Below are 26,115 nucleotides of genomic sequence, written 5' to 3' on the forward strand. Positions count from 1 at the left end.
ATAAGCAGAATAATATGCTTACTACCCTTGATAGTACAGAAATAAGCAATGTAATGTGTTTGTAGGACAGTGAAGAATGAATCTGAGGAGCAAGGAAAAGAAGGTCGGTTAGGGAGAGTGGGGCAGGCTGTCAACATCCTGGAAAAACCAGGTGGAGGACCTCGTTTGTTTTTATGTTTTGTTTTTAAGAGAAGTGTGATGGTAAAAGCAGAACTGAAGCAGCACCAGCTGCTGGGGGTGCCTGTGGGGTACAAAGAGGCAATCAGAAGCAGCAGGAGAGAGAGAACAGGAGTCAGACAGCCCTAGGTTGGATCCCAGTCTTTGATTTACTCTCTGTATTACCTTGGCCAATTTCTTTTGAACCCAATTTCTTTTGAACTCTTTAATAAGTTTTCTTATTTATGAAACAGGGAAAAATAATACCTGCTTCATAGCAATGTTCGGAGAAGTAAAGATGATAGTGCATGAAAAGCATGCACATACACCAGATACTCAGTAAGGTTTAGTCGCCTTCTCTCATGCCATCTCTGCTGGAAAGCTGTTGTAATTAACCATCCATGATGCGCTTAAGATCTAGAGGCTAATGTTGGCAATGAGAACTGGAAGGAAGGATCTGGTACAGGAAGAGCAGGTTTTAAGTGGTAATAAAGGACAGAGAATCTACATGAACGTAAGGCAAATATTGTCCCTTACCTGGCACTGCTCAAACATGTTATTCCAACTTGGCTTTTAGTGGGACTAGTGTGACAAGTGTTTACAGGCCTCCTCGTCTGGGGTCACTGATCCAGGATAGCTCTGTTGTTTTTATACTGGAAGTTTCCAACCTTCAGTGTGTATAGGAATCGCAAAGGATGCTCATTTAATATACATATTCCAACCTCCCCCCATATTGCAGGGCCCCAGCCCTGAGAGATTCTGATTTAGTTCATCTTGAATGGGATCCAGAAATCTGAATTTTAATAGGTACTCCAAGTAATCTTAGGCAGGTGGGCTTCCCGTCCCACCATTATAAATCAGGGGAGTGGATGACAAAGTTATGAAAACTGAGTGTTGCTTGTTTTGCCGCTGAATAGAATGGGGCAAAAGATTGCCTTTGGGTGTGGAAAAATATTCCTTAGGAAGAACTTTTTATCTGCTTGAGTGTTTGGACAATTACTAAGAACCCAAAGTTTGTTTCATAAACCATGAAAAAAAATCTTTTTGCCTTAGGATGCATGGTCAGTGTCTTACTCAGCTTAGGCTGTCATAACTAAGTACCACAGCCTGGGTGGCTTAAACAACACAAACGTATTTTCTCACAGTGCTGGAAGCCAGAAGTCTGAGATCATGGTACCAGTATGGTCAGGTTCTTACAGATGGCTGCCATCTCACTGTGTCCTCACAAGGAGAGGGTGAAGCCAGAAGCAAACTCTCTATTTCCTTAGGGTGCTGATTCCACCATGAGGGTTCTATGTTCATAGCCTTATCTAACCCTAATCACCTCCCAAAGACCTAATCTCCAGATACCATATTGGGGGTTTTGTTGTTTAGTTGCTAAGTTGTGTCCAACTCTTTGCAACCCCATGGACTGTAGCCTGCCAGGCTCCTCTGTCCATGGGATTTCCCGGGCAAGAACACTGGAGTGGGTTGACATTTCCTTCTCCAGGGGATCTTCTCAACTCAGGAATCAAATCTGCATCTCCTGCGTTGGCAGGCAGGTTCAGACATTGAGCCACCGGGAAGCCTGCATTGGGGGTTACAGCTTCAACATACGGATATGTGGGGGCACACAGTTCAGTCCAGAGTAATCTAATGTTACCTGCCATCTGTATCAGCTATGAAGGAGCTGGTGCTTGTAGGGCAATTGATTTAGGTCAGTGGTTCTCCAGTGCTCTTACCAGAAGGAAGGCCCTATCCGATTTACCCTTGCAGTGCTAGATGAGTCGATCCATTGCATGGGGATTTAAAGGTAAAAACATGTCTGGCAAAATGATTTTATTGTTAGCACTACTAAAGTTAGACATCCTCTCCCATTCACCCTTACCCCTTCTTTACTTCTCATCCTGGAGGAGATGCTCTGTCAAGACCATCTGAGATTTGGGCCACGTTTATGCATTATGGGGGAATTGATTGTGACTCATACCATTTTATCAGTCTGGATTAATGAAGCATATCTTAATACTGTAAGGAAAGGTTTAAAAAAAAGACACTTCTTATGTGGATTCACAAATGAAAACAAGTAGCATTCACAGTACTTTTATTTTGAAAGAGCAGTATAATTTGTTCCAGCTGAAAAATCTTACTTCACACTTAACTCAGTGTTAGAATCTTTTAAAGACGAAATCAAAATGACTCATGTGACTTGTGTTGTATAGTATTAAAACCCCACATTTTGGCTTAAATGCAAAAACGGAGGTATAGGTTCCAAAAGAAGAAGAGATACTAAGAAAAAAAACTTTACTAAGAAATGCAAAGAAAAAAATTTTGAAAGAGTCATTTTCTGGTATTTTCAGATCACTGTCTTTGGGGAGAAAAGGTAGGGTTTTATGAGTGATTATCTTTGTGGGTAGCAATCATCAGGTAAAAAACCCCATTCTATTCAGATGTGACACTTTAATAATGAGTTTATTTCCCCAAAGATAACCCATCTGGGATAGATTGGAATTCCACAGACTTAACACATTCTGCATATATATTCTGTAGTCATGAATAATGTCAATATATTATCAATAGTAAGCACAAAATTCATCATTTATACAAGATAGAAATTCTAGCCATTTGAAGAGTGCCAGTTTAATAGTAAAATGTTGATCTAATGAAGTCAGTACCACTAATGTAATAAGTGAGTATGTCAACTTTTTACAGTGACAATGTTTTTAAGATTTAAAAAAAAAACCCCTTGTCATAGAGTTTGGTTTTGAAACAAATGTCTCCTCTATGCAGTTCAGTGAATGCTATTTTCCAGTTCTTGTCCATGTGAAAATTATCATTATAGAAAGGCACATACACACAGCACAAAAACCACACACAAACACAGGCCTCCTCAACCCAGCCTTGAACCTCCTGGTTTCCCACACACACCACATAGTTTACACACCTCACTCCATTATTCTTACACATCACACCTACTAATAATGGTCAAACATATGGCATTTGGGCTGTCCTTGTGGCTCAGTGGTAAAGAGCCCACCTGCCAATGCAGGAGATGTGGGTTCGATCCCTAGGTCAGGAAGATCCCCTGGAGAAGGAAATGTCAACCCACTCCAGTATTCTTGCCTGAGAAATCCCATGGACAGAGGAGCCTGGTGTGCTGCAGCCCATGGGGTCGCAGAGTCAGACACTGTCGACTTAGGGACTGAACAACAAAAACATATGGCGTTTATTTAGCTTCAGAAGCATTATAATATAATGATTGCTGGTATGTACTTATATTTTTAAAAATTTTGTCAACTAAGGGATGAAGATTTTTTTAATTTAAGCATAAATTTTATTTTTAATAAAAATATTCAACTATGGTTAAAACTATTCAAAATGTATAAAAGGGTATAAGTTTAAAGTAAACTCTCCCTTCCCCTGTGGCTCCTTAGTTCTACTCCCCAGAGCCCCAGGTATAAATACAATGAAAGGCTTCTTGTATTGCTTTCTAGAAACTCCCACGAACAGGTATGTGTGTGGGTACATATGTGTGTGTGTGTGTGTATGACTGTGTATGTATTTAGTTTTCTAAAGTTAACCACCTGATACTAGTTGAGCAGTTAGAATGAGGGGTCAGTCACAGCACCCCCCTGCCCTTGGACAAGTTTACAAGCTTGTCCAGGAACATCTTTGGTTTCCTTACTTCTGTAGGTTTGCCTGGCCACATTTCCTTGGTCTCTATCTGGGAAATCTCTGCCAGTAGCTTCAGTGTTCCTTTCTTAGTTTGAGGCCCACAGAACTAAGAATTGAGTGAATGCTGGTGCCCACCTCTGAATTCACCAGCTAGAGATGCTCCTTAAGGTCCATTTCCAGACCCCGAGAGAGGCCAATGTCTTCTCAAGTTAGTTTTCAACCCCTGACTATGTGAATGCTAATGGGTAGAAGGTATTTCTGGAATATATATTATAGAAGGAAAGCATTTTTTCCCCAGATGTTCACTTTTAACTTGGAACTCTTATTTGTTCTTATTCAAAGGTCAGTAATATGAAAGAGTTTAACTGGTACCTTTAATTCATACAAAAGATAAAAATCACAGATTTTAAAAAATGAAGTTACCTTAATTATTTCAATCAGTAAGAATGTTAGAACTGGGTTAAGGTGCAGATGTGTATTTATAATAATAGCTGTTGAAATATTAAGAATAATCACAATGTTAAAAATTATATTGCTTGTTTAGCATCATTTTTAGAGACTCAGAACTTCCAAAAATGCTTTTTATTCATGAGCCCTTGAGGAAAATCAAGAGCCTTTTATAAATTTCCATTTTACATCTGGGGTAAGGGAGCCCAGGGAAATGAAATTATTTACCCAACATCACAGAAATTTAAAAATGAACTCAAATTGCTGTACACATCAATTAATGACATGACTTTTATAATGCAGCTAAATCTTAACTAATATGGTAGGTGTTAGGATCTCAGTGCATGTTGTTCTGGATACACAATTGGTGCCCTGTTGCTTTATTCCTGGTGGCTCAGATGGTAAGCCTGCAATGCAGGAGACCCAGGTTCTATCCCTGGGTTGGGGAAGATCCCCTGGAGAAAGGAATGGCTACCCACTCCAGTATTCTTGCCTAGAGAATTTCATGGACAGAGGAGCCTGGTGGGCTACAGCCATGGGGTGGCTAAGAGTTGGATACAACTGAGTGACTAACACTGCCTTATTCATAGAGTACTACTTGTGATTTTTTAAACCATAAATCATACTATATATCCTTTTAGTTCAAAGAGACTACATAATATAGGTCATTAAACAACTCCTATTACAAAGGCACAGTTACTTTCAAAAATAAATCTAGACTGAATTCTCATTTTATAATTGCTAAATCTTGTCTGTATCACTAAAAAAAAAATGAATTTTGTAAGTTTTTTGGAGGGTGGGGAGTATGTTGGGATACCCGTAATAGAAAAGATAGAAAATCTAAGATCCTGAGTATGTTGGGATACCCGTAATAGAAAAGATAGAAAATCTAAGATCCTGAAAGATAGTACTTGGCCTAAATACTGGACTTTGTGTGTGTGTGTCAATGATCTTATTTAGTTAAAAATATGCAATGACTTGAGAGGATTGTTCTGGCCTAATTCTTGAAAAATTTAATATCTTTAGCCTTCAAGCCTAGTGCTTTGGTGCCAAGTACCTGTTTGTCCCTATTTTCAAGACTTTTTAAAGGAGCAGTAAGTTTATTCCCACAGGTATGATGAGTTCCTGTCTTTATCAGGGTCACAAAGGGAGACCTGGAAATCGTTTATGTTATTATTCCTTATGAATGTCATTCTCTATGGCAGGGGTCCCCAACCTCGGGTCAGATCAGCCAGGGCATTAGATGAGCAATGAAGTGCACAATAGATGTAATGTGCTTGAATCATCCGGAAACCATCCCCTCCACCCTGGGGGAAAAATTGCCTCCCACAAAACAGGTCCCTGGTGCCAAAAAGGTTGGTGATGGCTTCTCTGCGGAACAAGAACTCTTGTTCTGAAGGGTTTCTGCTCGCTGGGTTCTAGCAGCCCTTATTGGGTGCAGGTGTTAGCTTCAGGTGAGTCTTAGCATCTGACCTGGCTGTCCTCAGGCCACAGATCTGCCGTGTGTGTGACCTGTACTCCAGAAATGGCGCGATATGTGGGAAGAAGCAATACGCCCTAATATTCAACAGCTGGGGTTTTGTTGTTTTTGCTGCTGCTGGTTAGGTCAATGGAGGAGAGCCCTTCACTGAGGCGCAAGACGGCGATGCGGGAGAAGGGCCGGCGCCAAGCCGTCCGGGGACCGGCCTTCATGTTCAACGACCGGGGTACCAGCCTCACTGCAGAGGAGGAGCGCTTCCTCGACGCGGCCGAGTATGGCAACATCCCCGTGGTGCGCAAGATGCTGGAGGAGTCCAAGACGCTGAACGTCAACTGCGTGGACTACATGGGCCAGAACGCGCTGCAGCTGGCCGTGGGCAATGAGCACCTGGAGGTGACCGAGCTGCTGCTCAAGAAGGAGAACTTGGCACGCATCGGCGACGCCCTGCTGCTCGCAATCAGCAAGGGCTACGTGCGCATCGTGGAGGCCATCCTCAACCACCCCGGGTTCGCGGCCAGCAAGCGCCTGACCCTGAGCCCCTGCGAGCAGGAGCTGCAGGACGACGACTTTTACGCCTACGACGAGGACGGCACGCGCTTCTCCCCGGACATCACCCCCATCATCCTGGCGGCGCACTGCCAGAAGTACGAGGTGGTGCATATGCTGCTGATGAAGGGCGCCAGGATCGAGCGGCCGCACGACTATTTCTGCAAGTGCGGGGACTGCACGGAGAAGCAGAGGCACGACTCTTTCAGCCACTCGCGCTCACGGATCAATGCCTACAAGGGGCTGGCCAGTCCAGCTTATCTGTCCCTGTCTAGCGAGGACCCTGTGCTCACTGCCCTGGAGCTCAGCAACGAGCTGGCCAAGCTGGCCAACATAGAGAAGGAGTTCAAGGTAAGCTGTGCGCGGCTGCTCCGCGCCCTCTTCCACTTCCCGGCGAGGCGCCTTCTGCAGTCGGCTCCCAAATCAGTTTAGTCCAGTGGATCTAAAATCTCAAGGGATCGGGAGCGTCGTTCAGAAGTGATCTGATGATTTTTCTCTTCTCAGCCTGGTGCTGTGATAAATTTGTTTCAGGGATGGGTATATACTGGATCAGAGAGCTGTAATGATGGTGGGGCTCTGTGTTCTGGTTAGGTGTTACGTAGTACACGAGACTTCTCTTTTGTTGAAGGAGGGATTTGGTTATGGTCTTCCTTCCCAGTTCTTCCTCTTTTGTAGTTAGTTGTATGGTGGCCCCTAATATAGAAATAGTTTTGTATGCACTGTTTATTGGCCAAACATTTGTATATCCTTTTAGTTAAAAGTCAAAAGACTAGTATACAATTTTAAATGAATGACTAAAATCATTTTATTTATGATAAAAGTGGCTGCAACTGAAATCCACGATTGAAATCCACAATATTCAGAATGGTGAGCTGTGGACATCAGGTCAACCCAGAAATGTAAAGAAAGAAAAGTGGTTTGCTTTAGTAGATTTTTTTATGAGTGAACTTTTTTTCTGGTCATCATCTCCAGTCAACAGTATTATTTATTTTTATTAACTATACATTAATAGTGGAACATTGTTTAATTGTTACATTTTCCTATGCATTTCAGATGGTTCTGCTATTAAATCTAGGGCAGAAGGAGACTTTGTAGATCTGGTGAAAGTCAGACTGTTTTCTAGCAGGCTGTTGATTCCCGTTATCCACCAAAGAGGATGATTCTAGGCATCAGTTCCTTAAATTATTTTTTGGATGCTGAGTTAATCTTTTTTTTAGTGGTGTGGTGTCAGATCACAGAAAAAGTGAATGTTCTGTTTTTTAGGTTTTATTGCAGTTTTTTTTACTTATTGAGAGTCACACAAATGCAACTAGCAATATAATTCAAGTTAACTAGTAGAAAGAAAATGGTAGGAAATTTTTTGGGGGGTTTTCCCTTCCATATACACAAGATTTCCTTGACATCCATCAACACTCATCTTGTGCTGGTGGAGATCTGGTCTTAGTATGATTTTATTTGTTATTCCATTAAATTCTTTCTAATATGAAGGCTGTGCATATTTATTGTTAAAATTTGGAAAATGTGGGAAAATACAAAGAAGAAAATAAGTATCACCTATATCTATCTACTCCCTTTGAAAAGATTCCTTATGTGGTATTTGAAAAGATTTATTTCCTTGTACCTAAAATGAATTATTATTTTTTTTTTTTTTACAGAGCTAAGGTAGAGCAAATTCCTAACTTGAAATTCTGTTTGAAAAGAATAGAAGTGCATTCAGATAAAAGTCTAAATGTCACTTTATTTCATCATAGTAATAAAAAGTATGGGCTTCCCTGGTGGCTCAGATGGTAAAGAATTTGCTTGAAACGCAGGAGACCCGACTTTGATCCCTGGGTGAGGAAGATCCCCTGGAGAAGGGGATGGCTACCCACTCCGGTATTCTTGCCTGGAGAATCCCATGATTAGAGGAGGCTGATGGGCTACAGCCCATGCGGTTGCAAACAGTCAGACAGGACTAAGTAACTAACACTTTCACTTTTCATAAAAAGTGTAATTCTAAATTTATTATTTTACTATTCCAAGGGTCACTCAAAGCTTGTTTTTATGCATTTTGCTTGGTATGTACTGTAAGTCTATATAAGAAATTCTGCAAATATTTGCCTAGATTATGTTTTAATAATTAACAGAAGATGGTGACATAGCTAATTCTGCCCAGAGAAGTAGTCTCAGTGAAGTAATGTTAAGAAAATGTGTTATTCATAGTTCTCCCCTTGATGCCAACTAAACCCATATTGATAATACATGGAATCTCCTTTACCCTGACATAAAGAGTCACCTCTGATAACCTTTCAAAGATGAGAAATGATTACAAATGAAGAGGCAAAAAGAGGAGAAAACACAACTGAGTTTAAGAAGGCATCCATAAAGCTGCCAGCTATCTAAGGGCATGCAAAACTCATTGAAATCTCACGGTTCCTTTTTTCTGAATTATATGGAAGGTGTTTTTGTAGTGTAACCATTTCAAAGGCAAAATACAGACAGTTCTTTGTAAGTTATGGTCTTGTAGGACTATAGGTCTCTCTCTCCTGACTAAATGTTTCTTTTCTTTCCCATACTCACTTGTTCTTGTTATCCTTTTCTTATTTTGTTATCCTTTTCTTTTCTTATCTGTCTGCTTTTCATCGCTTTGCCTTCTCATCCCACGCTCATGTCCATCTGTCAGGACTTTAGACAGAAAAAATAGTGCTTTCAGCACTGACCCGGAGACTGCCTCCCCTGAAAGGGCAGGAAGTAAAGCTTATTTCTGAGTCAGGGTCACTTAATCTGCCCTATTCCATGGTGTTCATTATATTCTTTGCATAAAGACTTTGAGCTTAAAGTGCTAGCCTTGAAATAAAAAAAAAATAACACGTTCCCTAGTGAAAAAGACATGATTTTTTTTCCATTTCAAATGCAGAAGAGTATTCATCTTATCAGTGGCCTGTAAGACCCAGTATATCATCCCTCAGACTGCCATCACTTAGGTGCTTCAGCGAAGGTTCTCAGCTATTGTGCAGTCTTCAAAGGTCCTTGAAGAGTACAGGCAGCATGGTGTCAAAAACATATGAAGGTCATTATCCCAAGAGTTGGACATTCTAGGATATAGATTTAGATAGATGAGTGGAGGACAGCTTGGTGACAGGTTATTAAAGAAGTATTTTCAATGTGCAAATGCTGTCTGAAACTGTTCGGAGAAGCGGAGTATTGGAGAGGCTAACCTCCATGTCTCATCTTCCAAATGTCAGTGGCGAGGAAGCTAGCCATTTATTAAGCTGAAATTTCCTAATTCTGAATCAAAGATGCACTTTAAAAAAAGGCATTGTGCTTTCCCTGTGCCTTAGATTTTCCTTTTGTAAGGTAGAAAAACAGTTTCAAGTTATATCACAGTAGGACAGTAAGGAAGAGGAAAATGAATGTAGTCCAAAAGCAAGGTAGCATTTGATAGCAGGAAAATACTCTAGGAATCATCCGCCTATACAGACCTCTCATTTTACAAGTGAGAAAAGAAAGACAATAGCCAACGTACCATCTGCTAAGCCTAGGTTTGGGTGCCCTGAGTCCCAGTTCTAGCTCTTCTATGTAACATGCTGTACCTAGTAATGTGGAAGCAATTCTGTAGTTGACGTGGACCAAGCCCACTCAAAGCATTTAATCCTCATAGCAGCAGTACTTTGCTGTGCTGTGCTGAGTTGCTCAGTCATGTCTGACTCTTTGTGACCCCATGGACTGTAGCCCGCCAGGCTCCTCTGTCCATGGGATTTCTTAGGCAAGAATACTGGAGTGGGTTGCCATGCCCTGCTCTAGCGGATCTAACCCACCCAGGGATTGAACCCAGGTCTCCCACACTGCAGGCAGAGTCTTTCCCTGAGCCCCTAGAGAAGCCCAACAGCAATAATAGACAGGCTTATTCTCATCAGAGAGTTCTCACCTTCTCTAAGGTCACACAGCTAGGAAGTGGTGGAACCAGTATTCAAATCCAGGAAGTCTGGTTTCAGATTTATCCTTTTAACCACTACACTGTCCTGCCTCTTTTATTATTAGGGAGAGGATCTGACAGGAGCAAACCTGCTTAGTGTTGAATTTCAGTTTTCCTGTTAAGAATTAAAAGCGATTAAACCATGAACGTTAAAAACCTCCTGAAACCTGCAGACAGGTTGTGACGAGGCCCAGGCTTCATTGTTCTTCCTCTGGCTTGAGCAGGCCTTCCAGGTTTTGAGTTTCTGCTCTGTACAGTGGGCTGCAGACCCATCTGGGAAATTTGTGGAGGACCGTGGTAATGGAAAAGTCACACAAGAAAGATAACCAAGCAAAACTAAATTTAGAGAAAATCATTAGAAAATTTGGACCAGACGAAAGGTCTGAGTTGTGAAGTAGTGAGACAGGACCTCATGGTAGAACTGATGGAGTCAGCTGCATATATTGGCGAAATGGTATTCTGTAAGCCCAATAGAAGAAATCGCCATTACCTCCATCTCAGATTATTTTCTGTACTTGGATAGCAGATTTCTTCCAGGAGGAAATGATTAAATTGTTACAAAAACAAAGTGTTGTCCTTGCAACTTACTTGTTTGTTTTTTGCTTCCTGACTGATCTTTTAGTGGATGTGAAAAAGAAACACAAAGCTTTCTTTAGTATCAGATAATTTACAGGTTATAATTTTAAAGATAATGAGTTAGTATTTGGGTATTACTGCAGAAGTGGTTTCTATGTTTTATTTGAGAAGAGAAAAAAGTCTTTTTTTACTTCTGATCAATGGAGAATCGGCCATCCTGTGTCGTATCAAATCTTATAGAACAGTCTGAACTGACGAGTAACAGGAGGAAATTTCATTTAAAAAATGTACTAAGAGGGGAGCTTTATATGGAAACAGACATGGATTTAATACTTCTTCTGGATGCTATAATAAAATATTTCATTAGTCTTCCAGGAATGGAAGGCAGATGGATATTTAACTGACACTCTGCATAGAAACCAGAGATTGAACATTTTATTAATTTTATCAGTTGCATGGTACCAAACTTGAATGGAAACCAAAGACTGAAGTTTTTATTCATTTTATTTGTTCCCTTATGAGGGGAAAAGGATTAACTGCAACTCTTCTTTATCTGAATTTCTGATATCTGAAATGGAAACTATTTTAGTCTGTGTAGGCTTTAAACAGTCTTTCCTCTTCTTGTTTATTTTAGTTGGTGCAGTGATTTTTGCACATCAAATCAAGTTAATTATTTAAGGGGAAAAATGGAAATTTTTCATGTTGTATGAAGATGATTTAAATATTTTAAGTATGATATTTGGAAACTGAGAAATTCTGCCATCCCAAATGTTACCCAGTTATTAGACATGTACAGTATCTCAGGACATGTTGAAATGAGGAATTCTATTTTCCTCAAGTGAACCAAACTAGATTATCATCTGATAATATTATCATTATTATTATTAATTCTCCTGATTTTAGTGAAAGTTGTAGAAGTGGAGCTGGGGGTTGCAGAAGGAAGACATTTTCCTGAGAGATGGTCATTAACACCTGGATTGGAACCAATGGGCTGGAAATAGAGCTCCATTCAGAAGGTAGCAGGGAATGCTGACAAATGCCTTCTACCAGTCCATGGCACTACATAAATATGCTAATGAAATTAAAGATTCACAGATTATTTTTAGCAAGGTGTCAGTTCCAGTGGCCTGAAAAATTTTCTCTCAGGTATTGATATTCTGCAACCCTTGAGAATTCAATTATATATAATCAGACATTTCTGTCCTTCTGGTTCTACAGGACATGATAATGTGCCCTTCAGACAAACAAGAAAAAAATACCCTCTGTGTTGGTTCCTGTCCTCCTCTTTGCTTTCACTGTAAACCGTCATTCTCAAACACAAGTGTGTGTCAGAAACACTGGGAGAGTGTGTTAACACATTGCTGCCCCTCATCATCAGTTTCTAATCAGGATGTCTTGGGTGGAGTCTGAGAATTTATGTTTCTAACACATGTCCAGGTGCTACTGAGGCTGCTGGCCTGAGGACTACAGTTTGAAAAGCGCTGTCTCCAATAAGGCAATGGATAGTAAACCAGACAGGTTATATTCATGTATAGTCAGTTTTCTATGTCAGATCACCACTTAAGGAATTTTCATCATAGAAATGGCTTTGTTTTGGCTTTAAGAAAACTACTGTTTATCTGTACAAGAGAGACGCAATTTGATACTCTGGCCTTTCAGCATTAAGCATTTATCCAGTATTTCTTAATGAAAACCAGTTACTTATTTGCACACCATTTTCAGAACTGTCTTATATGTATTAGGTCCTTGGTAAGGAGGGAGGTGGAAGCAAATCTAGCTGGTATCTAACTCAACAAACCTTGCATCTACCTGGGGGCTAAAACTTCCTGCCCAGAGTTAGGTAGACTTTTTCTAATTTACAAAACCCCTGAACACTTTCCACTGAACTAAAGCACATTCTCTGCATTAAACTCTAACCATCTTGTTCTTAGAATGACTATCGGAAGCTCTCTATGCAATGCAAAGACTTCGTGGTGGGGGTGCTGGATCTTTGCAGAGACTCAGAAGAGGTAGAAGCCATTCTGAATGGAGACCTGGAATCGGCAGATCCTCTGGAGATGCATCGGCACAAAGCTTCACTGAGTCGGGTCAAACTTGCCATTAAGTATGAAGTCAAAAAGGTGAGTGGCCTACTTTCATCCAGCTCCATATTGAAATAAACATGTAATATCAACTATGCCGTAATCCCAGGAGAGGTTTTTAAATAATAAAAACAGATATTATTGACAAAGAAATTTTTTCCTTTATTAAATAGATTAAATGGTATCATGGTGAAGTTTTGAGTCAAGTACCTAGCTGCAATCTTTTCCACTTTTTATCCATTGTCGGATCTTGGATAAATCATAAAACTTCTTTAAATTTCATTTTCCTCATATAAAAGGAGAATAATACCTCTTACCTATATCAGGGTTTTGGTGGGATTTCAGTGGATTAAGATATGCAGAAGAACTTTGTAAACTGCTCATAGCAATGTGGTTAATGATAATAAAATTTGTTACTTGTATACATTTTTGTAAGGCACTGTTACATATGTACTCAGGTTAACTCATGTTAACCTTGGGACAGGCGTTTGTTGTTATCCATCTCATCTATAAAATAGGTGTTTGGTGATGAGATTTTTATTCTATAAGGGCACTGAGGTTCACCAGACTTAAATAACATGTCTAAGATCATACAGCTATGGAATTTTATGCAGTTGCCAAAAAAATAAAAATTATGATTACTTTTTTACTCTGGGTATTGCAGATAGAACTGTTACATGTATGTATTTGCTACTTGTGTGGGGCTTTAAATAATTCATATCAATTGTAGTTATGTTGTTCCACTTATAATAAAAATCTCAGCTATTCAGAATCTAATCATTTATGCATATTTTACGTAACTTAAATTTTTATGCTTTAAATCATGAAAAAGTAAGCTACTGTCAGGAGTAGATCTGGGTTCACGAACTGGTCAATCTGTGTATAGTGGAATCTTCTCTTGTTCCTGCAGTGTGGTGTGGTGTTTAAGAGGGCAGACCCTGGAGCTAACTTGCAAGAGTTCAAGTCCCGACTTGTCTTCTCTGGCAGGACAAACCTCTTGATCAATCTAAACCTCGTTCTGCTTATTGGTGGTGGAGACAACTACTATTTCAGTTGTTTTAAGGATTACATGAGCTAATGCAAGTAAAGTAATTAGCACAGGCATAGTGTTAATACCTGGTGATTGCTCAGTAATTATTAGCTAATCACATTTCTGCATTTGAAAATTCATTCTCAGACTGATGACTCTTGAGACTTCCCTGATGGTACAGTGGCTAAAACTTTGTGCTCCCAATTCAGGGGACCCGAGTTCAATCCCTGGTTGTGGAACTAGATCCACAACCTAAACCTGTCACAGTCGAAGTAAATAAATAAGAATGATGATACTTAAGTTCAGTTCTTAGTCATCAAAGACATTTCATGTTTATTGTGCTGGTTTGGTCCTTAGTGGTAGGTTATAGCCAATTTAAACAGAAAAGAATTGAGTAAGAAATATTAGCAGGCACACAGACTCTTTGAGAGGTGGAAGAGCAAGATTATTTAAGCTGTGCTTGCAGAAACCTTGCCCAGAGCCAGGCCCAGAACTAACTTGGTAAGGACGTTTCTATGACCCAAACAGAACAATTCTGCCTCTGCTGCAGAGGGTCAGTTCCCTACCAACAGAAAGGACTTCCTGAGTCCTGCCTGTTGTAAAAGGCTCCTTCTAAATCAGAGGTATGCACACATGCCTCTGACCAGGGGAACCTAGGACAGTGTTTGCACCCTAGCAGCAGGTGAGCATGGGGGAATCTGTGTGTGTGTGTGTGTGTGTGTGTGTGTGTGTGTATGTACACACAGTTCTCCCACAATGTAAAGAACTTCCACATTGTGGTCTTCACAAAATTATAGTCAGCAATTAATGACAGATCTCCCCTCTACTTAATAAGAAGTGAAATAAGAAGATTCTCATTAAATGTTGTTGTAAAATAACTTCAAGAAATTGTCAGTAACAAGGTAATTGAATTGGCTCAACTGACCCCTCTCAGAGCAGGCATGCTAGTTGAGATTTTGCTGTACTGGAAGAAAAAGATTTGAATAAGATTGATATTAAACTGTTTTTAGAAAACTAGACATTTATTCACAGACCTTGCAACAGGCATCTCTTGCCTTTAGCTCCTGAGAGGAGAGAATTGATTTCAGTTGTCACTGGTTCTTTGTCATTGCTTTCAAGGTGTCATATTAGCAGAGACAGCTCATCTACAGATGTGCTTCTGTTAACCAAACTGTCTTCCAGAGTGAATGTCTTCTTGCATGTTAATTTTAAGTGAATTGATGTATAGGGTTACAATGTATGAGGTGTCAGTTAATAATAAATTTCCTGTCAGTCAACCAGCAGAAAACAACAGCAAAATGTATCTGGAACTGAAAGGAGATTTAGGACTTTGCACATACTTCTGGTTTTGTCTATTTTATGCTATAAAATAAGTATTAGTTAAAATCTTTGATTTGGAATCTTCACCCAATAAATGTATATAAGAAGTTTATTCTGTAATGTCCCCAAAGCCCCAGATCCTCTTTCTTTCTTTCTCTCCAAATCTTCCTTCATTCTTCACTCAACACTCACCCGTCTCCATCTAGCAAGGAGCAAAAATTCTTCCACCCACTTCTGCTACTTCCTTTTCCCATCATCTCCCTTCTAGTCCCCAAGTAAAATAACCTCTTGGGTTGTAATATTCATGAACCCTACAGACTATGGCACTGAAATTGAGCATAGCTACATGCATGGCATTGGGATTTCAAGATACTTTGTTGTGAAATTTTTCCCCTTGTAATTTAATAAACATATTTATTCAAATCAGTCCATAATTCCACCAAGGAAACCAGTTTTATATAATGTTAAATTATTTAGGTCCCCTAAGAAACTCAAGATGTCTCTTCTGCCATCTTTCCAATATCTGCTTCCAATTGCGATTCTGGGTCTATTGAGTTCTTTCTAAGCTCAGAGTTCCCAGGGCTTAGGTCCTCCCTAGAAATCACTGTGAGTTCACCCCAGGCCTTAGAGACTCAATGACAGTTAATCAAGAAAATGAAAACACAAAAGAAATCTGAATTGAAGTCTGAACATGAGTTTAACGTTTATGTGGGAAAAGATTTTTTCAGTATAAAAGCAGTAGAAAAAATAGAAAACAAAAATATAAATTATTTGACCATATGTAACTTAAAACTCTGTACAGCAAAAAGATCATAAAAAGGCGAAGGGCAAACTAGGAGAATTTTTTTCTATACTATAACTTAGAGAGACAGAGGATTGATATTCTTTTTTTTTTTTTTTAAACAGGTCATTCCTTTCCCTTTAAAAAATTATTTATTTATTTTTGGCCACACTGGGTCTTCATTGCTGCACGTAGGCTTTCTCTAGTTGCCACAAGCAGGGGCTACTCTCTAGTTGCGGTGCTCGGACCTCTCTTTTTGCAGAGCACCAGCTCTGGGATGCGTGAGTTCAATAGTTGTGGCATGTGGGCTGAGTTGCTCTGAGGCATGGGGGATCTTCCCAGACCAAGGACTGAACTCGTGTCCCCTGCATTGGCAGGCAGATTCTTAAGCAGTGGACCACCAGGGAAGTCCCAGGAATGATACTCTTGATAACCAAAGTGCACAGGCAAATTTATAGGGAAAATTTCCAGAGGTCTGTAGAAAAATAAGCAAAAAGCTTCTATAGGTAGGTAATTCACAGAAAAGAAAATTCAAATGGCTAACAAATGCATTTAAAAATTTCAAACCCTCTAGTAATATGAGATGCATATTATCATATAAATACCATCTGCCTTCACTCAAATTATTAAAAAATTAAAAATTATAAAAAATTACAATCTCAGTGCTTTTAGTGAAATGAGCAATCATACAGTACTGGTGGGGGATGAACAATAAGGCGTTCTCTATGAGGGAATGGATGTTGAAGGTTATTCATCTCTGAGTTACTTCTGAGGGGTCTCTAAGGTAGATCATACAACTAAAAGATAGTAAATGTTGTTACTATTTGTAGTTACACACATTATGGAAGAGTGGAGGGTGAAATTTGGTTTTTTGAAAATAAGTACAAGAAAAGTAACTTTTAGGCAAAACCATTCGTCGTTTTCCAATTAGAGTAATGGATTATTTGCTAGCGCCCCCCCCCCCCACAGTCCCGAGCTCTAATTGTGACTGTACCTCTATCCTCTGACTTGTGGATTAATATCAATCCATACCCACACATAGAAATAACAGGAGTCCTACCTACCTCAAGTGAGCCTTGTGTATTTTAAGGAAGCCTGTGACAAAGATAAAAAGATACCAGAACTTGATGGACCATTGAATCTGGAAAACCAAGCTCTTGAGAAAGAGGAGACCTTTCCTAAGTTTTTCCTCCTTCCTCTATTTCCTCCAACAGTGAGATTAGGTTTAACTATAGAAAGATCATCTAGAAAAGAGATATGCAGCCATATAGACACCTAAAATGATCCACTGTATTTGCAGAAAATGTGCAAAGAAAGTCCAGAAGTTGAGCAATGCAACGAAAGAGTGGTAAATCCACTGCAGAGACTTTGGGCTGAATGTACCGGCCAGAGCGGGAATGGGTTCTGCATGTCAGATCTCTGCCAGGTGTGTGCCCGGCACGGAGCGGTAACAGCGGGTTAGCTCCTGGTAGCAGCATTTTGCACTCAGTAGGTTTGAAATACAGAAAATATGTACAGTATAAGTTTTCAGGATTTTTAAAATTTTTATATTTTTGAAGCATGATTGATTTACAGTATTGTGCCAACCTCGACTGTATAGCAGAGTTCTTCACAATTCAAAGAACTTTAAAAAGATGAATGACCTAGTTTCTGTTCACGAGAATATTTGCTTTTAAATATTATAAACTGTGGCTCCAGCAATAAAAACAAAAACAGAGTGTTCCTACCATGTTTCTGTACAACAGTATTCCCGTGAATATAGTTCTTGGAAAAGCTAATTTGGTAAAGAAGACAGTGTAATGTGAATTTTATTTAAGTTGAAATTTATCAGCTGCCCCTATTGGTGGCTCCGTTTATAATCTATCAGTTATCTGACAGGGAATAAAGGTTGTTCTCTATGCTCCGGTAGTTTTATTCCACTGAAAGACTGAGATTTTTCTTGTATGTCAAGCATTTTCCCTTTAAATCAGAAAACCTCAAATAAGGGTATTATTTCTGTAATGGTTTCAATTTATTGGTCCACTGAAGTTAGGAAACTGCATACAAATTTTATTCAGCTTGCTCTGACTGGTATGGAGGCACAAAGAGATTTTTTAGGAGGTAAAACAGTTTTAGGAGATAAAGGTTACTGCCCTATTTTGAAAGTCATTGAAAACAGCAAAACTCATCTCCTAAAGGGATTAGCTTCTTTGTCCTCATTTACTACTATTATATTGGTTTTATTTTCTTTTAAAAACTGTTCCTTCTGTGCTTGTATTAGGATTTTAAATTGTCACAGGAAACTATCTGTGTTTTCTTTCCGTGGATTAAAAGGAATCAACAGCTGCCATATGGTGCTGTATTATGATCTCAATCACTGGTGTAGAAAACAAGATTATGGTTACCAGGGCTAAGAGCTGGAAGGGATAAATTGGGAGATTGGGACTGACTATATATTAAATAGATGTTAATAACTAACAAGAAACTGCTGCACAGGGAACTGTACTCAGTACTCTGTCATGGTCTATATGGGAGACGAACCTAAGAAAGGGCTTCCCTGGGGCTCCGTGGTAAAGAATCTGCCTGCCAATGCAGGAGACATGGGTTCCATTCCTGGTCTGGAAGATCCCCCAGGATGCAGAGCAACTAAGTTTGTGTGCCACAACTCAGGAGCCTGTGTTCTGGAGCCCAGGAGCCACATCTCATGAGCCTGAAGTCCTGGAGCCCATGCTCCACAGCAAGAGAAGCCACATCCCATGAGAAACCCATGCATTGCAACTAAAGAGTACCCCTACTCACCACAACTAGTGGAAAGCCCGCATAGCAAGAAAGACCCAGCACAGCCAAAAAATAAATAAATAACTAAATACAATTATTTTTTGAAAGAATCTAAAAGAAAAAATGGGTATATGTATAACTGATTAACTTTGCTGTATAGCTGAAATGTATGCAACATTGTAAGTCAACTATACTCTAATAAAATTTTATAAAAAGGTAGAATTACTACTGTGAGATACACCTGAATTAAGCTGAATTTTAAAGTATAACAAATGAAGTACAAACTCCATGATTTTTCCTAGTATTTAACATATGTTAAGTGTTTGCATTGTATTGTACAAGTCACACCAGGTCAAAGGTTGATCTTTACATAAGGCCATGTGCAAAGGATTGGTTTCCACCAAGTCTTTAGAGCTTTGTAAACCCTGCACAGTGTAATTAAAGCCACAGAGCATTTACAGATTTAAATGCAAAGATTAGCTCAAGGATGGAGAGCAAGAAGAGGGAGCCATGCTACAACGTTAATATTTCCGTACTCAGGAGTTTGAAACCTAGGAAAGAAGAGGTGGACACTCACCAAAGGGGAATGTGTCCGTCAGTTTCATACGAACACATGTCCAAGTGCCTTTTAACTTCAGGTGGATTTTCTGTTTTACAGAAACCTTGACCTATTTAAAAAAAAAAAAGTGCATGTTGACTTCCTAAGTGTTAATCTGGTTTGATGACATTGTATTCTCCACCTGTAGATTTCTCTGAATGCACCATCCCATTCCTAAGCTGAGCCTGGCTGGAGTCATAGGACTGCCTTTTATTTACATCTATCCCACTTGGGATCATCCAGACCCCAAGACATTTGGACCAACATTCAAAATTAAGACTGTTTTAAATGCTGATTGTTTATCTTGGCAAGTACATGAACTCCAAGTCTCTGTTCTAATAACTTTTTCACATTTATGTAGAGCTTACTGTGTACCCCTAGAGCAGGGACCATTTATGACTTACGGAAACACTGAAGCTCCCTTTTCATCTTCTTGTACCAGATACTGAACACCTGCCTGGCATCTATGAAGGGTTTATGACATTGTAGAGAATAAAATGAATTAATGAATGAGACAGGCATTTAAGAACCATGGAGGAGATGGGGATTTTTAACATAGAAGGAGGGGTGAAGCAGGAACATAAGGATCCAGTAGAGTACAGAGCAGAAGTGGAAATTTGGAGAAATTCTTGGCAAGAATCCTAGGAAATTGTTACACAGACCCCCAGGAAGCCTTTAACTTTGATTATATCTCATCACGAGTTTGAATAATGGCTGCATTGGTCTTGAAATACTGTTTTCAAAAATTAGAACTTTGAAAGAGTGACAGAATCTTGAATTTGGAAAGAAGATCTAATATATGCTTAGAAGCTGGCAATAACCTGTGAGCCTCTGGACCTGGGATGTCTATAACTGAATTGAAAGGAACTTACAAGATAAAATATGCCCCTTTGCATTGAACTCATCAAGCAATAAAAAAAAATTGCACCTTTTTCTTAGTACTTTCAATCTCCCTAGTCCTACTAGCCTGTGTTAATGGGGAAAAAATTCAGTTAAGAATGTCAGACCTGATATTTGTAAATTCATCCTCACCACCTCTGTCAATGGATTGTCAAGTTTGCCTCTGCACGATGTTGGCAGCTGTCATAGCAGAGTCAATGGATCTCCCAAAGGGCGGGTGCACACTGGGAGAAAGAGTGGGGATTTGGGGAGAATTGCACCTTTCCCGCCCACCCTAGGGGAAGAGGTTTTATTTATCTATTTATTTTTTCTCTTCTTGTTTTAAAGTTAGAACAGCTGATTGGAAACTATACACCACTGAGTGAAGACCTGTTTATTTCCTTGTCGGTATGCTATTGATAAATATCCAAGTAACTAGAAGAATTGCCTAGAGTTACTAAAAAGCATTCAGATAGTTTCCTGGAACTTGATTAGAGTTGAATGCTATGCCTAGGAAGAACTGCAGCTGCTTTTCTTTGCATCTCAGAATTTGCAAAAATATTTCACGTTTCACAAGTATTTCCTAAACAGGTTCTTTGTTGTTTATTGCATTTATATAGAAGATAGTGATTCGTTGATTTTTGTGTTGCTAAGCACTCCTTTTTAAAACTATATCAACACTCATAGTTGAATTGTGAGTGACCCTGAATAATTCCCAAGTTTGGGCAAAGTACACCTGGCCTTTCAAAGAAAGGCATATCCAACAAATGGGCACCTTTTGACATAGGGACCTTGTACAGATACATTCTGCTCCCCGAGTAAAGACAAGGCCTTAATGAAATCCCAGTTCTTCTAAATTGATGCAGACAGATGACTTAGCAAAATCAGATGGCAACAATAAAATAATAAAATAATAAAATAGCAGGGCTTTAATTTGCTCATTTTTTTTCCTGATTAAAGCTGTAGTTATAAAAGAACTGATGGAGATAAATGTTTGTGTGAGTTTTTTTGACCTCTGATAGAGGAAGCCACAGAAAGAGTAGAGATTGCTGAAATAGGAAGAAGTGATATTTGATGCCAGTTCCTGGAAGCACAGCAAATGTGGGTTAAGCGTAATATTTGGAAATTCATTGAGTTTTTGCAGATCTTTTGCATATTTGCTATGGTAGAACATGCATACACATAGGACACATCATGTATACATTTTTCATAGATGTAGCAGTTTAGGAGTTGCTCATGAAACAATAAATCCAGCTTCCCAGGAGGCACAGTGGTAAAGGGCCTTCCTGCCAATGCAGGAGATGCAGGAGACAAAAGTTCCATCTCTGGGTGGGAAGACCCCCTGGAGGAGGAGATGGCAACCCACTTCAGTATTCTTGCCTGGAAAATCACATGGACAGAGGAGCCTGGCAGGCTACAATCCATGGGGCCGCAAAAAGTCAGACAGAACTGAGCGTGCACGTGTGCACGCAGAAAACAAAAACATTTCTCGTTTAGCCATAGGGTCCAATAAACCAAATAACTATTTTCTTTTCCATTTTGAACTGAATACAAGTCAGCTGGCAGACAGCAAGATGGGACATGTTTCCACAAAGAAAAGCATATGTCACCCATATTCCAGAGAGAAGTCTGTGAATATGGGGAGTTTCGATCAGAAGGAATTATGATGAAGAACAACATCATCATTTGTGTTTTCACTTTGGTTCATGTGATAGTTCTGAAGCAAGTTTGAAAAATATGGGGAAGGTAAAGAATATTGCCAGAACCTTCCGATGCCCATATTCTGGAAAGGTATGCATTGGTATCTCTAGGATGCACCTGCTTTAGAGTAGCTGGGCTGTCGACAATGGCGTGGTAACCTTCCTCTCTCTCTCCCTCTCTCCCTGTCCGACCACCAGTTCGTGGCTCACCCCAATTGCCAGCAGCAGCTGTTGACGATCTGGTACGAGAACCTCTCGGGCCTGCGGGAACAGACGGTAGCTATCAAGTGTCTGGTGGTGCTGGTCGTGGCCTTGGGCCTTCCGTTTCTTGCCGTCGGCTACTGGATCGCCCCTTGCAGCAGGGTACCGGCTTTTCCACCCCCGTTTCCTCTGTGGTTGATGTGCCATGTCCTTTGAGGATGAAAAAAAGGAAAAAGCTTCCTGCTTAAGGCTCTTATCAGTTTTACAGCTGAATGTTAATTGACTCAAGAGCCTCAAGTCTGCCTTTTAATGACCGGATTAGTTCTAATAAGGGATGAAAAAGGATTTGGTCCTGGTGGGATAGGTCCTATGCACAGGCATATAACACTTAGACTTTTAAGATAAAATCTCCCCCCACAATGATAGGGAGGAGGAAAAGCTGTGAAGAGGCAGTCGTGTCCTATTGCTGGCTTACTAAATAGTCCACCAGGCTGGCCTGCGGAAGAGGAACAGCGCTCCTGCGGTGGTTCCAAGAGACAGTTAACTTGAAAACTGGAAGGGCAGCTTGGTTGAACCTGTGAAAAAGATCTGAGACTGAGTGTGTGAAACATGGTTGTGAACAGTGGTATCATCCAAAGTCTTCAAGAGAGCGCATACCAGGTTCCCCAAGCCCTTTGTTCCTCTAGGAGATTGAAAAAAATGTAGAATTGGGGTCGGGGGGCTTTTGGATTTTTTTAGATTCTTTATCTTCTTAGTTTTGTTTGAATCATTTTTGTTCACGACCTTTATCCCCCTCTCAACTTGGCCAGTATACAGTCCATTTAATTGTGCCTAAGAGAGTCCTTAGATAAGATGTGGACAGGAATAGGAGTCACGCTAACAGAATCCGTGTTCAGTTAATGAAGGGCACTGCCAGGGAGAGGCAGCAGTTCTGAGATCCTTTAATCCTGTTTTTATATTCCCAAATCTGGTTTTGTTTAAATGGAGGCAGTTTCAGGCCAAATGAATCAAGGCCACTCAAAAGTGACCCTGGAAATCTGTCATCTCTCGGTCTCCCCCCATAGAGTCCTGCTTCAGGCCCATAAATGTGAGAATATTCATCCATCTCACTTCATCGTTGAGCTGCCCTTGTAGTTTAATGCAGAAGGGTTGTCATTTTGATCAGTTTTGATGATTCAACTAATTTCCTTTGTTTTGAATCATGATTCTGATAATACAAAAACATGAAAGACTAAAAACTTTATAGGTAAGGAGAGAGCGTGCATTTAAAGCAAAAATCATATCTCACTCAAATAATTTCCCCTTTCTGGGGGAAATGAATTGGAAAGGTTGGGTTTATATGTATGTGTCTCTTAAGGCTGCTCACTCAGTTAAAACATATTGGGTTTGAAGTAGGCATCTTGAAGTCCATTCTTTTTTCTCTTAGCGCAGCTGAGGATGTGGTGGACTCTGCCCAGCAGAGAAGGGAAAGGAGGGAATTGAGTTGTTCCTGGAGCCCGCGTTTATACCTGCCATACACCACTTATCCTGTGGTGAAAAGATGGTATAGTAAGAATTCTCCACATGTATCCCATTTTTAAGATAGGCAGACTGCTGTTTTTTTCATGTTACTTAACATTTTCAAAGATCAGCCTTTAAAAGAAAGAGTCTTGGCAGCTCCCTGCAAATCACTTTGTGCTATGGATAAACTACCCGGACGTGCCCTCTCTGCAGCTGTGGAACAGCACAGTGATATGTAAATGTGTGGTTTATTTTTCTATGTCTAATATGGAAAATGTGACATTTGTCTGTGTGCATTCATGTCTAACCCCAGAAATGCTTGACATTCTTTGGTTATTTGTTGACATCAAATTAAGGTTCTGGATATACAAAAACATTTGTTTGAAGTTACAGTCTTTTAAATGTGAACCTTGGTGCTTTTTAAGGTCACACGCTGAGTTGGAAAGTAGGGTCTGAGAATAGAGAACTTATTTGATGAATCTACCAAATGTACCTAATTCTTAGACTGCAGAAACCCTTGGAACAGAGGAATTGTTTTTCACTTCCACTAGAACACAGAGCTCTTAAGGACATTATATCACAGGGGATTTTAAAAGAGTTACCTTAAAATCATTATAAACTAAGCTTTAAAAATACTTTTTAACTGGTTATATGATTTTCCAAAACCAGGGATGACTTTTAATTAAGTTAACCTACTTAGAGGTTTTAATTACTGGGTATCTCTCTGTTTTATTGGATAGTAACAGATAAAGTATTTATGTTGGTTATAATATTTTTTGCCTTTTTATATTGTACAGAGTACAAATTGATTTTGGAATATTTAGAAATGAGAACAAAAATTTACTTCTGTGGTAGTAAGTATTTTTTTATCTTCAAAGGGTTTGTAATGTGCTACAAACACATCATAACATTTCAGTTATAAATGAATGAGTCAACAAGCTCATCATAACATTTCAGTTATAAAAAAATATACGTTACAAATTTGGAGTTTCTTTTCCTAGGTTCTAAAAACCTTGACAGTGCATAGTCTTTCACATAAAAATAAGAATAACAAGTACATGCCTTGTAATTTACAGAAAAGCATCTGTGAATGAAGTACATCCTAAGACAAATTGGATATTTAGAAACAATGAAGTTTGAAGGCTTCTTAAATTATTCTTAAAGGAAATACCCCCTAAAAGGAGTAATTTTCACAATGTGTAGCTCTTCAGAACAAAAGCAGAATTTTGAGTGTTCTCACTTCATTTTTTTTTGTATCCTGTGTATATAGTAGTTTTCATAAGTGGAAGCCAGATTTTCTAAAGTTAAAGGTTTTGGATTGTTTTGTTTTTTTGCCTCATTACAGCTGGGGAAAATTCTGCGAAGTCCTTTTATGAAGTTTGTAGCACACGCTGCTTCTTTCATCATCTTCCTGGGCCTGCTTGTTTTCAATGCTTCAGACAGATTTGAAGGAATCACCACATTGCCAAACATCACTGTTATCGACTATCCCAAACAGATCTTCAGGGTGAAAACCACACAGTTCACTTGGACTGAAATGCTCATTATGGTGTGGGTTCTTGGTAAGCCTTTTATTTTGAGTATTCTAATTTCTACCAAAAATAGCATCTATATCATGATTGCCATTTTCTATTTAAAATTCTGTGGTATGTTATATGGTGACAACATTACCATTGTAAGATAAACAGAATAGCAGGTAATGGAATAATTTGGCAGCTTGATGATGCCGACAGATATTCCTTACCACTAAATACAAATTTTATGAGTAACATGAGCTTAATTATAAATGCATTAATATTAATATCATGTTTCAGAAATCTAACTTCAATTATTGAATAAAATGCAATTTTTAAAATGTGACTCACTGTGGTGATCAAACATTTAATTGAAATAGTTCTGCAATAACCTAGTGGCCATTAACTGATGATTAAAGAACATTTATTGCTTTATTTTCAGAGGTTTTTTTAAGGAGAGTTTCCATTTTAGGAATGTTTGTTACTTCATCTCACAATAGCCCATTTGGGGATTTTTTTTTCTTTCATTTTTTTGTTGGCTGAGCTGTGAGGCATGTGGGATCTTACTTCCCTGACCAGAGATCAAAGCTGTGCCCCCAGCATTGGAAGAACAGAATCTTAACCACTGTGCCTCCAGAGAAGTCCCACAATAGCCTGTTTTGAACAGCAGCTGTGTTAAAGTTAACATTTTAAGCAATATGATTAAAAAAAATGGAGATTGAAACCATATTATTGATTGATCACTAATCCAAGTCAATTTTGTGTATTATTTCACCCAGCATGTTTCTTGGTATCATCTCAATTCCTGAATTAATGGATTGCTTCTCCTCTCATTAACTCCTATGGTCTTCACCTGGGTCAAGTAATTGTTTTATGAATTTTATTTTGAGCCACTACATTTCTTTTAAAAACTCTACAGTATTTTCCCCTTATGTAGTCAGGC

The 26,115-nt window shown here is 39.3% G+C and overlaps 1 protein-coding gene across 4 annotated transcripts in view; it reads left to right on the plus strand.

The window, feature by feature from the left end:
• The window catches only part of TRPC3 (transient receptor potential cation channel subfamily C member 3), a 71,453-nt gene that overhangs the window by 15,857 nt on the left and 29,481 nt on the right, over positions 1 to 26,115 (plus strand). For 3 of the 4 annotated variants that reach the window (XM_043487265.1, XM_043487254.1, XM_043487282.1), the window contains exons 2-5: positions 5,860 to 6,631; positions 12,743 to 12,931; positions 22,156 to 22,320; positions 25,004 to 25,220. In XM_043487265.1, the coding sequence (XP_043343200.1) occupies positions 5,860 to 6,631; positions 12,743 to 12,931; positions 22,156 to 22,320; positions 25,004 to 25,220 (1,343 nt within the window). The remainder of the gene's footprint in view (positions 1 to 5,859; positions 6,632 to 12,742; positions 12,932 to 22,155; positions 22,321 to 25,003; positions 25,221 to 26,115) is intronic. The other variant, XM_043487276.1, reaches the window with a different exon arrangement.

The sequence above is a fragment of the Cervus canadensis genome, chromosome 1, assembly GCF_019320065.1.
Source record: "Cervus canadensis isolate Bull #8, Minnesota chromosome 1, ASM1932006v1, whole genome shotgun sequence".
Classification (NCBI taxonomy): Eukaryota; Metazoa; Chordata; class Mammalia; order Artiodactyla; family Cervidae; genus Cervus; species Cervus canadensis.